This window comes from Populus alba, chromosome 6 (assembly GCF_005239225.2).
Source record: "Populus alba chromosome 6, ASM523922v2, whole genome shotgun sequence".
NCBI lineage: Eukaryota > Viridiplantae > Streptophyta > Magnoliopsida > Malpighiales > Salicaceae > Populus > Populus alba.
In genome coordinates, this window is record NC_133289.1 from 4,080,743 (window position 1) to 4,098,131 (window position 17,389).

The window sequence follows — 17,389 nt, forward strand, 5'->3', positions numbered from 1 at the left end:
ATAGAACTTGAATAAGGAAAAGAAAATGATTGATGAGAAAAAAGATGTCCCACTTGAGGTCCCCTCGCTATCTATTGCTTGTACACAACAACTAGAATGATAAAAATCAAAAGAATAATTTTTTTTCACTAATTGTCCAACTGAAAAGAGATTGATAGATAAACTAGGAGAGACAAATACATTAGTAAAGGAAGAACCCAGATTACCAATCACTGTAATAGAAAAAGTATTGCCATCGACGATTTGAATATGTTATTTACCATTATACTTACGGATATCATATAAAGCAATCGAACTACCATTCATATGATTGGAAACCGTAGAGTCAATTAACCGAGGAGAAGGAAGAAGATGTTTGTTACCTTAGAAATCACGAGCAGAAAGGCAAAAATAATCATTTATTGAACCTACTTTATTGGGAGTAATATTGGAAGAAGAACCCGGAATAGCAAGTTATGTGGAAAGTGTAGGCATTAAAATGAACTGGACAATAGTAAGTAGAGCAGAAACGGATTGATTTCAAGGGCATACATGACAATCTTTAATAATATGATTTTTCTTCTTGCAATAATTGCAAGATTTCTTGCTGAAATATTTTGCAATCTGCTCACTTTTCTTGCAACTATAACATTGTGGCAGAGATCTGGATTGTCTTCTCTAGAGTAGCGTAGGACATATTATTCTTAAGTGGTGTAGTGTGATGATAAGGAAATTAAAATTTACAAAACAAGTCTCGAGTTCGAGTCAAGGCGTATATTTTTTATAAGAGTTTGAAACAGCTGGAGTTTTACTCGCTTATCTAAACCTATAAAATACGCTTTCCAAAAAGGTAAGATTTTCTCGAATAAAAAAAAAAAAAACATAGGCAATATTAATCATCTCAGAACCATCAGCACCTTGAGTAAGACCAAGATGAGAGGTAATATATTTTTCTTCACACAAGAGTTCAACCAAGCAATCCTTAAAAGATAGGACATATTGGAGATTGATTAACACAGCTCGTGCACTTTCAAACTTAAATCGGAGCTTCATCAAGAATTGATCGTGCTGGCTCTCAGAGTGAACCGCTTGTAGTGTTGCTATAGCTTATTTAGGATCTAAGAATGCAACAACCTAGAATAATCATCCCATAATTTAAAAAATCCAGAATAAAATTTCTAATAGAGAGATTTTTGTGGTGATAGTTTTCAATGTCTAATTCCAATTAAAACTTTCAGATAAAATTATCATGATAATAAACTCATCGAAAATAATCTCACATCATCTTAGCAGTAGTGAACCCACGAAGATTGTTGTTCATACAAGGTTCAACAGAGTTGAGAAGCCAAGAAGCAATTTTGGCATCCCTTCCTTCCCAATTCCCATGAACTAAGTTTGGTTGGATCATTAGGAGCCATAAGACCCCTTCAAATGACTTCATAACTCCTTCCTGGGATTCGTAGCTACCATAATTATTTCCAGCAAGGTGTACTATACAATTTTCTTCAGATATAATAACCACACACAAAATCACCACACAATCAAGAAGCCAAAAAATAATTGAGAACTCCACAACTGGAAACTGAACCTCCAAGCTAGAAAACCACTTTTTACTGCTACTCACAGAAAAGTATCACAAAAAACAAGAAACCAAAAAATCCAGCCAAGTCAAGAGGAAATAATTCCATGTCAAACAGGGTTTTGGTAAAAATTTTGGTTTCCATGGGAAACACAACAGTTTAGTCTTGGTGATTTGGTTTGGACAAATGCCAGCATGTTAGACCATTGTTCTCTGTTCCATGATCGTTGGATTCAAAAACTATAGAACAATCTGTTGACTAGCTTTTAAATGCTTTTGATACCTACCTCTACAAGGATTGATATGGTTGGATTTTCAAGGTGATATGATTGGATTATTATATTATCTATAGCTTTAGGTTTCCTATTCAAGATCCCATAACACAGCTTCCTAGCCCAATACCATCTTCCTCATGTGCGTTATTAATGGTCTTGGAGAGCAGTTGCTGAGATTTGAATTGATACTTGTCTGATAGATGATCCAGAAAAAGCAGGAACTTTTTTCTTTTGTACGTCTAGTTAGGTAGTTGGCCAAAAGAAACTTGTGATATATATATATATATATATATATATGCATAAATGCAGTAGAGACTCTTTTGTCAATCATATCCTCTGTTATCTGCTATGCTTCAATCAAGGCCTTAAATAAAATGGCTTCACAACTAAACTCATAAGAGAATTCTCCTCAGCAGTGGCCAGACATAGACTCTCGACACCTGACCAAACCCTGTCATTGGCAAATCGCATACTATCATGGATCAAAGTGTTTGTCATTTTGCATTGTTGTGTAGGATTTCATGGCCAGAATGGCATGTTTTCTAAGCAATCTCCTCTGAAATTTAGATTTTGAGCAACTTCTTTTTATTTCTTGAACATGAAGTTTAAATTCTTCCTCCTTATCAAGAAATGTGAAAAGGGAGAGCGCTTAGTTTCTTGCTGATACAGTTTTGACTTCTAACCGTTCTTTTCGGGGCAAAACAAGCATACCGTGTTTTTGACGTTGCACCCACAGACAGGGAATGTACTAGTTTATTATGGTTCTATTTGCTTTTTGAAATTTAGGCCCTTTCTTACTGGAGAATAATGCTTCATGCTCTTCCAAAAAGGCTAATGCTTCCTTCCCTGTAGCATTCATTTGAGTGGCAAGACTTTCAGTATCTTGACCCGTCCTTTTCTTGCAAATCGAGACACAGTTAACGCAAATCACGGTTCGTAAGCACCAATAAAATTATTTTGAGTCGTTTTCATGTTTGTATTTTATTCAAGAAGATGACATTAGAGAAAGAAAGTGCTTTTCATGCTTGTAAAGATATCAGTTATGCTAAATAAATCAAGATCGTGCTCTCTGGAATTTCTTTTATTTCCACTGGATATGTATGGATGTCTAACTATGCTTCTAACAAATTCCAAGCCTTTTGGCCTTAGTATAGCAGCATAAAATTTCCATTTTTATGGTTTCTGGTGCATCAGATTTCATAGTGTTACTGGTTTATAACTACTCTAATTTCCATGAAACACTGAAGCTTCACTTTGGATATTTTTCGGCACATGCCTCTGTTTTTCCCCTGAGATATCAGGTTAAAGGCTTCCATGTATAGTGTTATATTCCTAACTTAAGCAATTAGGGGAGGCTCGATCGCCAGAAGTAAAGACAACGGAATAAAGATTGAGAAAACACCGATTGTTTTCAAAACTTCAAGTGTGGTTTCTTCTAGGCATTGTTATCTTTTTCTCAAAGAGTTGTTTTGAGCTTGCTGATACTTGATTTTGCAGAAAATGTTCCTTGAAGATTTCAAGAATCAAATCTGAATTGCTGAGCAAGATTGTTGAACCTGTTGTGTATGAAACATTAGAGACAATATCTCCACGTTGAAAAGACACATTCACACAAAGATATTGGTTCTTCTGTATAATATCCAATCACACACTCTAGAGTACATGCACTAACCAAAACTTTACAATCATCTTTGAACAAGTATATCTATTACCTAAGCACCATTTTCTGTCAATAATATGAAGCAATACAAACTGCACAAGATAAAAAGGTTGTTCCACCACTATTACAAACAGGCCCCTCAAAATTCTGAGCACACTTACAAAGTTCAAGCACTCAAAAAAGACACATAATAACCACCCAAATCAATACTTTTGCAGCTTCGAGTGCTACTCTCCACTGCCCCATTTTGGATGGGTGCCCTGCTGCTCAAAAGATGCAGGCCCCTAGCAGTTTGGAGCAATTATTGTGGACACTGTTTTTGGTTTGAAAATGTTTCAAGGAGTACTATTATGTGGTTCTATTAATTATGGCTCAAAAGAAGGATCGTTTGGCAGGAGCTCTGCCAACAGCTCTCATCAAATTGACTACTTCAAGAACTCTAGCAACCTTGGTTCCTCTCTTAGCTTCAGCTGATGCCCTTCTCTCCTCTGCCTTTCTGTGTGCCTTTGCTACCTCATTTTGCATCTTCTCCAAGGCTCTTGCTCTTTTCTCCTCTAACTTCCTCTACACAGATTGAAGATTTGTTGTTAAATAATGAATGGCGTGTTAATTGTTTTACATCAGCTACTTTAAGCAAAAAAAAAGATCATCCCCGTAATCAAATCAACTGAGAGTTGACTGAAAATCCACCAAAATAATGAATGGATGAACATGGTGATTTATGAGCTATTATAGAATTCCTCAGCACACGAGAACACATGTAAAAGTCACGCATGCTTATCTCCTTAACTTGGCGCTTGAAGCTTCAAAAACACTTTTCTTTGGAAAAAGGTTAGTTATTGTGCTTTTCTGGGGGCAATAATTGCAGAATATAGAAAGTCTTATTAATCCAGAAAAACAAAAACCCTTTAGACCACAAACTAGATAGTGTCAGCAATTATTTAGACCACAATAGTTGCTGAAATATATATATATAAATCAAGAAATCCACTCGCTCATTTGACCATCAACCAGTGGTTCATACATTGTAACTTGGTAAATACAGGCATTAGTGAAGTAAAAGACTATACGATGCACTTTGACCACATCATCAAGCCTTTGCATAGCCAATTATGTCTGAATTACGTCTTTGATCTCTTAAATTAATGATCAATTAGTCTTAAGTATCATCATAATCATAAGCATCACAACAAGACTAATTGACTGCCTTTCTGCATGAAAATGTAAAATGTTTACAAGAAGCAAATTAACTAACAAACCACCATGCAAATAATCACAAATTAATCAATATTAATTTCTCCTATACGTACCTCAACCTTCTTCATCCAAGAAGTAGACTTTTGCACCTGCTCACTCTCCCACCCATTAATTATAGCATCTTCTCTCTTGAGCCTATTATTGATCTTTGCAATCTTTGCATTTTGCCATGCAGTTATCTTAGTCTCAACCTCCTCTTTTTTCACTCTCATCACCGACACTTCACCGCCATGGCTACCACTAACCACACGACCGGACCCGAGCCTTCTCGAGCTTGGTTCGGGGTCTGAAGGGTTGTTATCGGGCACAATAGCCAAAGCGTTAATTTCTTCAGGCACGCCATGATCATCCTCTCCAATTCTAGACAACAAGGCGCTGCTTACAATATCACTGTGATCAAAGATGCTATTGTTGGTGGTGTTACTTGTTCCTATAGCAGACCCTGCAACCACAAGAGCATTAAACTCTCTACTCATGGTAGTGAAGTTTTCACTGGAAGCACCTTCACCACTCATGGACATAGAGTATGATCCATGATGAGTACTGCTGCCTGTTTCCCAACGGTTTCGAGGCGGTGGATCAGGTGGGGTTAGAGCATGGATGTCACGGATTTGTTCATTTTCATTATCAGGGCCATGGTCTTGACTGGTTTGATCTCCACTGGTTGTGGTGCTGGAGGAGGAGGGTCTTTGGGCACTCAACATTGAAGGGTTTTTTTAAGTTTGTTTGTGTAGAAGTGGATTAGGTGAAACAAAGCGTGCTTAAGGATCGGAACATGGAAGTATTACGATTGGTGTTGTTTTCAAAGGTGTTAAACAACATAAACCAAACACAAATTGAAAGAAAATTCTCAATAGTGTTTGAAAGGTGAGGTGTGATCCCCTTCTTAGCATAAAAGTACGTGAGGGAGTGAAGGGAGAGAGGAGGTGGTGCTTCTTTTTTATTTTTTTAATGACTTTTCAAAGTGCAAATACTTTTTTACCCTTCTAGTTTTCTTAATTAGCTTTTCCCCCATAGTTTATGTTTACATTGTATTATTAAGGGCCTAACTATATGATAAGAGCGACCAGCAACACCATACATTGCATCTGTATACCAGAGGATGAATTATTAGGTCATTTATCAAAATGTGGTAGAATTTAAGATTGTAGGCAAATGGTAACTTTTGTTTTAAAAAACTAATTCATTTATAATATTTACCGGAGGATGAATTATTAGGTCATTTATCAAAATGTGGTAGAATTTAAGATTGTAGGTACGTGGTAGCTCTTGTTTTAAAAAGCAAATTTATTTATAATATTTGACTTAACTTATCTTCTCAAAGTCAAATAAAATGAATAATACGTATGAAAAAGGATCAAAAACTTAAAAATTAAATATTATAAATTAAGTAGTTGATCAAGATTTTTAAAAATTCAATTAACCTGACTCAACCTGTATATCACATATATAACCAAGTTGGTATTAACACTTTTTTTTTCTCTCTCTCTTTTTAATTTTTTTTATCTCTCACTGCTCGACCACTCATTCTCTCATTTCACTCTTAACTCATGTACCCTAAACCGAAGCAGTAACCTCTTCCAACTATTGTTTTAACAAAATAAAATCACAAATCCCTTCCTTTTATTCATATAATCATAACCTCCAACTTGATTTTGACAAACCTTCACCATACCCCTAACAATCGAGCATTCTAACAAAATTAAAATCCTAACTATAAACTCTCTCTCATGTCAAATCTCTTTCTCTCCCTTTTAATTTTTTTTTTATTTTAACACAACATCTAAATCCTTCATTGTTCTCTTTGTAATTTATATGCTACTATATTTTTATTTATTTTTTTAACTTTCTTTGATGTTCCATTATTGATTTTTAAGTTATGTTTTTTTGGGTTTGTTTCATTTTCTTCATTCATCGCTTCTTATTATCAAATTATTATTATTATTATTATTATTATTATTATTATTATTATTATTATTATTTTGTGTTAGGTTAAAGTTGCATATAAAAATAAAGTATGTGAATTAGATCCTAACCTCTTTTCTCTTCATGGAAAGCCTAGTGTCAAGTCAAAGTTCAAAAATAATGTTGGCAAGTCTTTTAGGTTGTGCATATTATGCGAAGTAATCTTTGTTTTTAATTCTCTTTATATTTTTTACTGCTTTTTTTTTTTTTGTTTACTATAAATTTTAGAAGCTTACACTTGATTGTAGAATGGTAATTCTTGCATCTTTTTGTATAGGTATTAAACTAAAATTGATTAACTTTTGTTGTTTTAGATGGAGTATGTAAAACCTTTTATTCAAGAAATAAATGTTGATCCATCAAGTGCTCCTCCGAGAAATGATGATGTTCCTTCTTTAGTGAATGGTGTGTTTGCTCTAGTAAAGACCAAACTTGTTTCAGTTACTCCTTCATATTCTATTTGCAATAAAGGTAACAAGAAAAGGAATATGGCTTTTAAAATTATATCTAAAGTTTGGCATTAATTTAATATAATAAAGAGTTTTGATCCATCATTAAGAAGAGTTGCATGTAAGTACTATTAATAAGATTATTCATGTACTTCAAAAACTTATGACACTGGTAATTTATGGACACATTTAAATAACTTATGTAAATAGTTTCCAGGTAAGTTTGAGTTTGATGACATAGAACAAAAGATATTGGATTAGATTTTTTAGAGAGTTAAAAATGTAAATGAGGGTATTCTTAAGGTTGTTAATTTGAATTTTATAGAAAGCACTTAGTATGATGATTATTTATGGTGAGTTTCCTTTTAGGATTGTACAAGGTTTAGGATTTAAATAGTTTTGTCATGTCATGCAACTTAGATTTTTATCTCCTCATAAATCATTATCACAATGGATTACCCAAGCCTTTATGCTGAAAAGAAAATAAAAAGTTAAAGAAAGCCATTAAAAACAAGTGTGTGTGTGTGTGTGTTTTTCAAGTGACACTTGGATTTTTTTTTTCAAAATATCAATCACATGTGTGTCATAACTCATTAAGTGGATAGTGATTGAAACTTGTATAAAAGGATTTTAAAATTTTTTCAAGTTTTTAATCACAAGAATGAGACCATTCAAAAAGCAATGAGAGTTGCTTGACTGATTAAGGCATTGATAGAGTTTTCATATTAGATAATTCAAGTTCTAATGACAATGCCATTACTTATTTGAAATTAATGACTAAGGATTAGAGTTCAAGGTTCTAGATAATGAGTTTATTTATGTTAGGTGTCATGCTAACATTTTTAATTTTATTGTGAGTGAAGGGTTAAATGAAGTGGATGAGTCAATTATTAAAATTAGAAATACTATTAAATTTGTAAGATCTTCTCCTGATAGGGTTATGTATTTTAAGAAATGTATGTATAAATTAAAGGTTGAAAGTAAGATTAGAGTGTTTGTTTAGATGTCTCAACTTATTAGAATTCCACTTATTTCATGTTAGATTTAACTACAATATTGAAAAAGTTTTAGTGTTTGATAGATTAAATGAGGACGATCCTAGGTATTTGATGTTCTTTTTAAAGGTAAATTCAAAGGGTAAGAAGAAACACATTGGGCCTCTCAATATCTAGCTTGACAAAATACAAGAATTCTTATGAAATTATTCTACACAGTGACTTTAGAGTTTTCAAGGTCTTTGCATATCATATGAAATTATTTCTTTCATGAACTAGTCTTTATAAAAATATAAATTTCTAAGTTTTTCAAAAGTGGAGATTTCTTAACATGTAGAATGACAATTAATATGATATGCAAGTTTGATAAATATTAGGGAAAGTTTTAAGATATAATTTTTCTTTTGTTGGTATTAGTTGTTTTAAATTTTCATTATAAGTTAAAATGTGTAAAGTTTTGTTTAAATCAAGTGTATGAGTTTGATACCATGATAAAAAAGGTGGTGAAAAAGATGAAAGATACACTTGTAATAGTTTTTTACAACTGTTATAGCCAAGATATTAAGTTTGTCACAAAATTTATGTTATAAACAATCCTTCTCAAGATTTAAGGGCTAATGAGATGGAGAAAATGCATATCAAGCATTAGCCTTCCAAACTAATAAGCATTTAATGGAGAAGATAATGAGTAGAGTAAATTTAAGTTGAAGAAATATTTGGCAAATAGATGTGAAGATTCAAGTAATATTTCTTTCATTATATTAGCTTGGTGGGAAGCTAACAACTCTAAATATCAAATACTCTTTATAGTTACAAGAGATGTCCCCACTATTTCTACATCTCCAGTTGCCTCTGAATTAGATTTTAGCATGAGGCTTATGTATTATGTCCTATTAGAAGTTAGTTAATTAAATCTAGCAGCTATTAAAGCTCTCATTTACTGCTTAAATTGGATTCGCTATTCTCCAACACCAATAGATCTTTCATAAATGATAAATGATCTTTATAAATTTGAGAAAGCATAATCATATATTTTTATATTGTTTTTTGGGTTTATAATTTATAAAAATTCAGAAGTTAGGCTGGATACAATTATAAGCTCAAACCCGACTTAGCTATATTCATGAACACCCCTATTTTGTAACAAGTGATATTGTGGATAATAGATAATAAATCTTTAATACTTTGGTTGTCTTTTTATATAAAATTTATAAAGGTTTGATACAACTTATATAAGATAAATTAAATCAATATTTATATTATATGAAATAAATATTGAAGATTGTGATTTCTCAAATGTATTGTAAGGATGTCCAATGTTATATTGGTATAAGTAAAAAAATATAGAATTTAAATATACTCATTATTATCATTTATATCAAATTCATATGTATTAAAATTATTTAATTAGTTGGTATAACAAGTTGTAAATAATTATATAATAATACAATAGGTTTTTTATAATTTGATTTATTTGTTTCCATAAAAGTTTTATATAAATAATTTCTCCTAATTAGAATCTCATTTTAATATGGAAGTGATAATTAATTCAGCAAATTTTCAGTAAACTTATTGTTTAAATGCAACATAATAAAAGATTTTGATAAAAATATATGTAGTTGAATGAGTCATTGATCTTAATCATGCATGTAAATCATAAACGTAAATAATTTATATAGATACATTGCATATGATTTATATAATTGATGACACATCAAAGACAATAATAACAATTAATCCATTTCCCCCACCTATCCATCTTCTAAACACTCCACTAATCAACCTTCTCCACTTATCCATCTCATACTAACAATGCATTAATGTTAGTGTAAGTGTTATGTAGAGCATTTATCTACTTTCATCGCATAACTTATAAATAAGTTGTGTGAATGATTTAAGCTCAGGGGCGAGAGAAATAAAAAAAGGAGGGGAGAAAGATCCTTACCTTTGCTCTTTCTAGCATCTAGTGATATTTTTACAAATATAATACATATATTATCTAAATAAACTCTAAAACATTTATACATTACATTTATCTTTGTGCTTATATTGATTTAAGTATTGAAAGGTTCACTATACATACAGTAAACTTGTCTTGCATAAAAGCACGAATCAAATCCAAGACCTAAATTATATTTTCAAGCTCACTCGTCACTTAAAAAAAACTCAAATATAACTGAGGTTTTTTTTGACATCGTGAATAAGTTATTGTAATTAGCAAACACATGCAACCATGATTATTCATGGTAAAATTAAAGTACAAATATTTTTACAATACATATTCATTCCATAGTAATACTTTATACTCATTACATAATAATACTTTCGACTAATAGCATTAACATCTTTTCAATTAATAGAGATGCAAAAATTATAGCATAAAATGGTAAGTTAAGTTCATAAATAGGATACTCTGTAGGGTTAAAACTTGGACAAAAATTATTTTTGGCTAAAAGTGAAAATAAGTAAAACAAAGAGGGCGTCATGTGCAAAAGTTCTCTTTAATTAATTTTTCTATTTTAGTAATTTAATATCGTCCAAAGGATTTCGGAGGTAACCCCACCATTGTTAGGTAGCGGTCCCACAAACACACACGCGTCGAAGGGTATCAATCACAAGTCCTGTAGATAGGCAACAAGTGGCGCAATGAAACTCCAATAAGACGTTTGTCCCTTTCACGGGCTGGAATGATAGCAGCAGATTGCTGCCACGTGTATAGTGCCACTTTTGTGATTCACAGGTTTTCAAGATACTCACGTCTCACGTGATAAATTAATGTTTCCTTAATGTGTCAATTAATCAAATTATTAAACTCTTACTATTCTTACGTCTTCAAGTATTTGGTCACATCTAAGAAAAGATCGACAATGATTATGACCTATGAACCGAAATTATATTTTAAAAAAAAAGTAAAATAGAAATGTTTTAGTTAATATATTGATTCAGATATGAATGTTTTAGGTTTTAAAAAGAGATTTTTATCAATAAAAATATCATAACTATCAAAACAGAAATATAATGTAAAAAAAGCAGTTTTATTTGCAATGTTATACTAGTATTTTTTTTTATTAACATAAATGTCCAGATTAATTTTTGAGTGCTTCGATTAAATCCTAAAATTAACAACTATGTAAATCTTTAATAACCCTGAACTAGTATTATTAAACATGCCGGTCATGAGTTGAGTTAATTATTTTAGATTAATTAAAATAAAAATTAAATTTATATATATATATATAAACACAATAAAGAAAAATAAGTGAGAAATCCAAATAAAAATATTTTTATCATTTTTTAATAAATTATATAAAAAAAAAATTCTATTTATTTGTCAAGATGAAAACAGATAATAACTAAGCAATCTAAGCAATTGTCTAAATTGGATTCGTCTTCTCAGGGAATCAAAGCCCATGAACATTTGAAAAAACAAAGATCTAACCATCACACCAATACATTTTTTCAAAACATTTTGTATCATAGAAAATAATTAACCATTAACATCAAATTGAATTGTGCAATATTATCTTTTATCCTCGTACAAATGAAAAACAACTGCTTAACAATATCATTCCTATCATGATTTTTTTAAAAATAATTATAAGAAAAAACAGTTTCTACAAAAAAATATGTTGAAATGTTAATTATTTAAAAATTAAAAAATCTCCTATCATTTACATTTTATATGGCTTTTACTAGACAGCACATTTTCAAATATTTTTTTCAATACAATAAAAAAATACTTAATTTTCTAACATAATTAAAAAGTATTTTCTTGGTAGGCATTGTGTGATACATCAAGAAAAATATCTTCCTACATAATTATAAGAATCAAAAGAAAAGAAAACTTAGTCAAAGAACTCATCAGAAGGCCGAAACATGTGTTTTTAATCTGTTCTAGAAGCTGGCTTTGGGGATATTATTGCTCTCTACAGTACATGAATAAAATAAATCGTCTTGTCTGAATCATCATCATCCTGTTGTTATTTGGTCTCTGATTTCTGGTTAAAAAAGAAAAAAGTCGGTCCATTTTTCTAAAGATGGGGCAATTCAGTGTTTCTGAATGACTAAACAAAAAAGAAGAAGATTTTGGCATCATGCAAAATAGGAAACACTGATAAGATTGTGGCTGCGGTTTATGTGCTAAGTACTATATATCGCAAATCATGACGAAACACATAAATCCGCTTGTTCATGTATGTGTTCGTTCTGCACATTCTGATAAATCTTCGAGCTGCTAAAACTTTTTTTTTTAATTAATTTGAAATTAGCTAGGTTTATGGTTTATTTAATTTTATAAAAGTTGTTATGAAATGACAAATCAAATTTCTTCTCAAAATTGATTAGTTTTGTGTTTATAAAATGTCATTTGTTTTTGTTTTAAAAATTAAGGAAAGGAAAACGAGATGAAAACATGCAAAAATATTATTTGTTTTTTTTTAAAATATTTTTTAATTGAAAATATATATAAATCATATCCTGTGATATTGTTTTTTTTTGAATGGTAAAAATAATTAGTTTAAAATATTAACATATTAAAGTTATTAAAATATCAAATAAAAATTAATTTGATTTTTTAAGATAAAATAAAAAATTAAAAAAGCATAAGCTATTAGAATGCTCAACGCATACTAGGTTGCAGATGTTTCCATCTCTCTTCCTAAAAAATGCACTTGAAAACTAGTTGAATCCACAACAAATTCAACGTTAAAGAAAAGGCCAATTAATATTGTTATAATTTAATTTTGGATTTTTCTTTAAAATTATTTTTTAAAAAAATTAGAAAAATTCAAATGAAAAAAAAATGAAAAGCAACGCAATTTAGCAAGAGCAACTGAGAAATATTTTTAAACACATGGAGGAACCAAATTAGAATCTAGAATAAAATTAAGAGCCTAATTGTATTTTAATTATACTTGAAATTAAGAGATAATGCAGATTCAATGATAAATTAAATGATTATTAGATGAATTTGCATAAAAATTAAGTCTAAAGATTTAATAGACATTTAATGGTCAATTCATTTAATCATAAACTCAATTAAAGGATTAATTAAGTTTAAGAAATTAATTTGGATCAAATTAAAAGATTTAATTAAGTGTAAGGACTTAATTGAATTTTTAATGAAATTAATTATTTTATTGGGGAACAATTAAGTTTGGAAGCCTAACTTGGACTTAATTAAGAAATTAAAATTTAAAAAGATCAAATTTAATTAATTTTTACAAGTCAATTGATGAAATAAAGTAATAAAATTAGAAAAAAAATCAAAGTTTGAGAATCAATTAAAAGTCAAATTAAAAAATTTTAAAAAGTTTTAAAGGCCAATTAAAAATTATTAAATTATAAATATCCAAGAATAAGGACCGTTTTTAAAAATAAAAAAACTTGGAGGTACAATTAAAAAATTTCAATAGTAAAATTACAAAGAATCCGAAAAAATTAGTATCGAATGGAAGCTTTATTATTTAAATTTAATATCAAGGGATATTAAGAGAAGCCAAATGCCAGGTAAATACAGGTATGGTTTGAAATTCTCAAAAAAATACTATAAGAAATTCTATCTTATCTTTGAACTTGAAAAGTTATCTATAAAAATCAGCCTCTGCACCCATTTTCAGTTGCCCAGTGTTTCCTCTTCAACCTCCTCCTCACCCATGACCAGCTCCTCCACCTCGTGACCCAGCCTCCTCTCAATAGAAACCCCAACAGCAGCCACACTTCGTCTCCTTCAGCCTCACGACAAAAACCAGCTCTCCTTCCAGAAGGCTCCAGCAACGGCAACATCCAGCCATCGTCGCCTCCACACACCAGTAGCGTCTCTCAGCTTCTCTTTACAACAGAGGTGTAAGCTTCTCTTCTCAGCCTCAGCTCCCCCACACTGTGACCAGGCCAGCAGGCGACAGCACCAGCCAAGGCAGACCAGTGCACAGCCCATTTCCTCCTTGCAGCAGCGCTTCTCCTCCCACTGTAGTTTTTCAGCCAACGCCAGTTACCTCTTCAAACCAGCACCGTGAGCAGCCACAGAAGACAGCTCCAGTCAGCGACGCTCCCTGATCTTCCTTCCTCAGTAACCTGCGATTTGTTTTTCTTTTCTTTTGATGAGGCATGCAGGACGTGAACTTAGTTCACGTCCTGCTGTCTCCCTTTCATGGCAAAGAGAGGTGGGCTGGACCATCAACCCAGCCCAGCCCGTCTTTAAAACAAGAAACAGAGAAAATTGTTGGATCTTTAGTTTGCCAGCTGAGCCGAGCTTGGTCCTCAAGCCCAACTAGCTCAGCCCTTAGGATAATAATATATTTTCCAAACACACCCTAGTATCTTTCTCTTGATTTTTAATTTATATATATTTAGTTTAATAAGCCTAATAAAAAGCCAAAAATTATAAAAACAATTACAATGATCATTTTGAAATTATTTTGTGAGATCCTTGTGTATTTTATTAGCAATTTTGTTTTAATATAATGTCATAGACTGTAAGATATAAAATTAATATTAATTTATTTTTTTCTTAAAAAGCTCCAAAACAATTCAAAAATCCAAAAATAATTTTCTTATTTCATAAATACAAAATATGTTTTTTAAGAATTTTATTTAATATATGGCTAAAGACTTACATTGTAAAATACGGACCTGATATTAAAATATCTTAATATTTTTCTAAGATTTTGAAAAATCAAAAACAAAATTCCCTCGTTTCAAAAACACAAAAAATATTTTATTTTTTATATGTACAAGCCAAATCCTAAAGGTTTTCATGTGTATTATTTTTTTTATCATGTTTTAAAAATACAAATTGAATATCATAATCAATTTATGATTATCCATTAGATTTTGACTAAAAATCAAAAAAATCTCCACAACATTAATTTGTTATTCGGGTGTTATGATTTAAATGTATAATTTAAATATTTGGGAGTATAAATTACATTATAAAAGTATACCCTCACATATAATAAGAAATAAAAATAAAAATAAAAACACGATGCTAAAATTTGAGTCTTAGAACAAACTAAGATTTAACACTAACAAGGTAAAATTTTCTCATGAACAATATCTATTTTAAACTTAAATGAGACCAATAAATAAAAATATGTCTTAGATTAATAATTAAAACAATATAAACTTACCATAACATAAGATTACTAAGAGTTATATATTTGTTTCTTGCATAACTACTTTTCCCCTACTTAGATTCTCATAAATTATTAAATTTTCTAATGGTTGTAATATCAAATGGCATCTTTTGATCTCTATAACATAACTTTATAATTAAATCTAAATATTCTTTATACACTATGCACGTCACAACAAATATTACAAGTAACAAAATTCTCTCAGCATCAACAGTTTCACACTTTACAGGTAGCAAAATTTGAAACAATCTTTATCATATAATGTATGAAAATGTGATTGTGGTTGTTTTTTTAAAGTATTTTTTATATTAAAATATTTTTTTTATTTTTTAAAAATTAATTTGTAAATTCAACGTATGAAAATAATTAAAAAAATAAAAATTTAATTTTTAATAAAAAATAAATAATTTTTTTAAAATACAGATACGACTGTGTTTCCCAATACTATTGTATCCAGCAAGAGTTGCCCTAGCACAAGGGACCGAGCATGATTCCTCAGCAGTTAGGGCCCTTTTTATCTCAAACTTGTAACATATGTCTAGCCCATGTCATACTCTTTAGTACCATCTGGGATGGTGAATGGGCTTTTCAAATCAATTGTATTTTATCTTCTACGTGTGAAATGGTTTTGCTACCTTCCTTTTGTCAAAAAACGAAAAAATATTCCAAAGAAGATCTGCTCTCATGATGAATTATATATTACATCCATAAAAACCTCAAAATTCAGTGATTTACTGTAGCCAATGTGGATTTAGCATCGTGTATTTACTTTATAAGGTTGTCTTACTAGAGATAAAATCTTTCAATCTTTCAGGAGATTCCAGAAGTCATTTGTCAATTGGACAGAAAAATTATAGTTTTTTTTTTTTTTTTTTGGTCATAATAAAATTACTCGTTATTTTTAAAGAAAAAAAAATCAGACCTTCTAACTAGGAATTTTTGTTTTCTTGTTTCATTTATTTACATTATAAATATTTAAAGTGTTTTTTAATTGTATTGAAATACATATTGGTTAAAAATATTTATTTTAAATATTAGTATATCAAATAATTTGAAAATATCAAAATAAATAGTTTGAAGTAAATAAAAAAATAAAAAAAACTCATTTAAAAAAATACTTTTAAAATAAAAAATAAATAGGTTTAAAATATAAAATTTGTATTAAAAAATAGAAATGATAAACTTAGAAACCAATTTTGTAATTATCTCAATTTAACTATATAAAAAAATCAACGATAATCAAACAAGTAAATGTGATAGACCAATTTTTATGTAATGTTTGCTTCTTTTTTATTTTTAAGGTTTGTAAATTTTTTTATTTTTAATTATCTTTAAAATCTCATTCTAAGAAAACATAAAAATTATCTGGATTCAATTGTCCATTCAATTTAAAGAAATTTTGTCCTAATAAAAAATAACAATATAAACGTGCACTCCTTCCAGAATCTCTTTTCTCCTGTACCATCACGTGAGAGTCACATGATTCAGCTCAAGCATGTGGCAGAACCTGGATTGCCATTGACACATCAATCTCCATGTCCCGTAGCTCTAAACTTTCACGCTCCTCACAAGTCAAATCCCAGATTTCTTCAAGCAGCCAGAAAGGAATCAAAGACAAAAGAAAAATAAATCTGCAGTCTTTCTTTACCATCAACTCTCCATAAAACCCACAATCAAAACGACCGAGCCGGTGTCTTGGTAACGCAAGGTTGCGAGGTACATCTCTTCCTGTTCCTGTCTTTGATTTCATTTCATAAAAATGTTTTTTTCTGTTCTAAATATTTATGGGCTAGCAGTGGTTCTCTTTTTGTGATGATTTTTGAGAATTGTAGCGAAGAAAATATGTCGTGGAAAATTACTAAAAGCGATTAACCCATCTTTGTGGTTGATTGATTCTGCTCATGGTTGAGGTTTTTTCTGTGTGTGACACCCAAAAAAGATTGAATCTTTTGGTTTTTTTTTTCTTGATATATTTTATATTGTTGTCTAGTTCTTGACCAGTATCATGAAGCAATTTGGTTTTCTTTTGCAGCTAATTAGGATTTTTTTAAAAAGTTAAAATATGGCATCAAGGGCGGCAGTGTTCGTTTACAGTGC

The 17,389-nt window shown here is 30.3% G+C and overlaps 1 protein-coding gene across 1 annotated transcript; it reads right to left on the reverse strand.

The window, feature by feature from the left end:
- Nucleotides 1-3,439: 3,439 nt before the first annotated feature.
- Nucleotides 3,440-5,686, reverse strand: LOC118053204 (remorin 4.1). The gene is made up of 2 exons (XM_035064382.2): nt 4,804-5,686; nt 3,440-4,057 (listed from the first exon to the last, which is right to left on the reverse strand). Exons 1-2 carry the CDS (start codon nt 5,452-5,454, stop codon nt 3,866-3,868), a joined length of 843 nt encoding a protein of 280 aa, XP_034920273.1. The 5' UTR covers nt 5,455-5,686; the 3' UTR covers nt 3,440-3,865.
- Between the last annotated feature and the right edge of the window lie 11,703 nt (nt 5,687-17,389).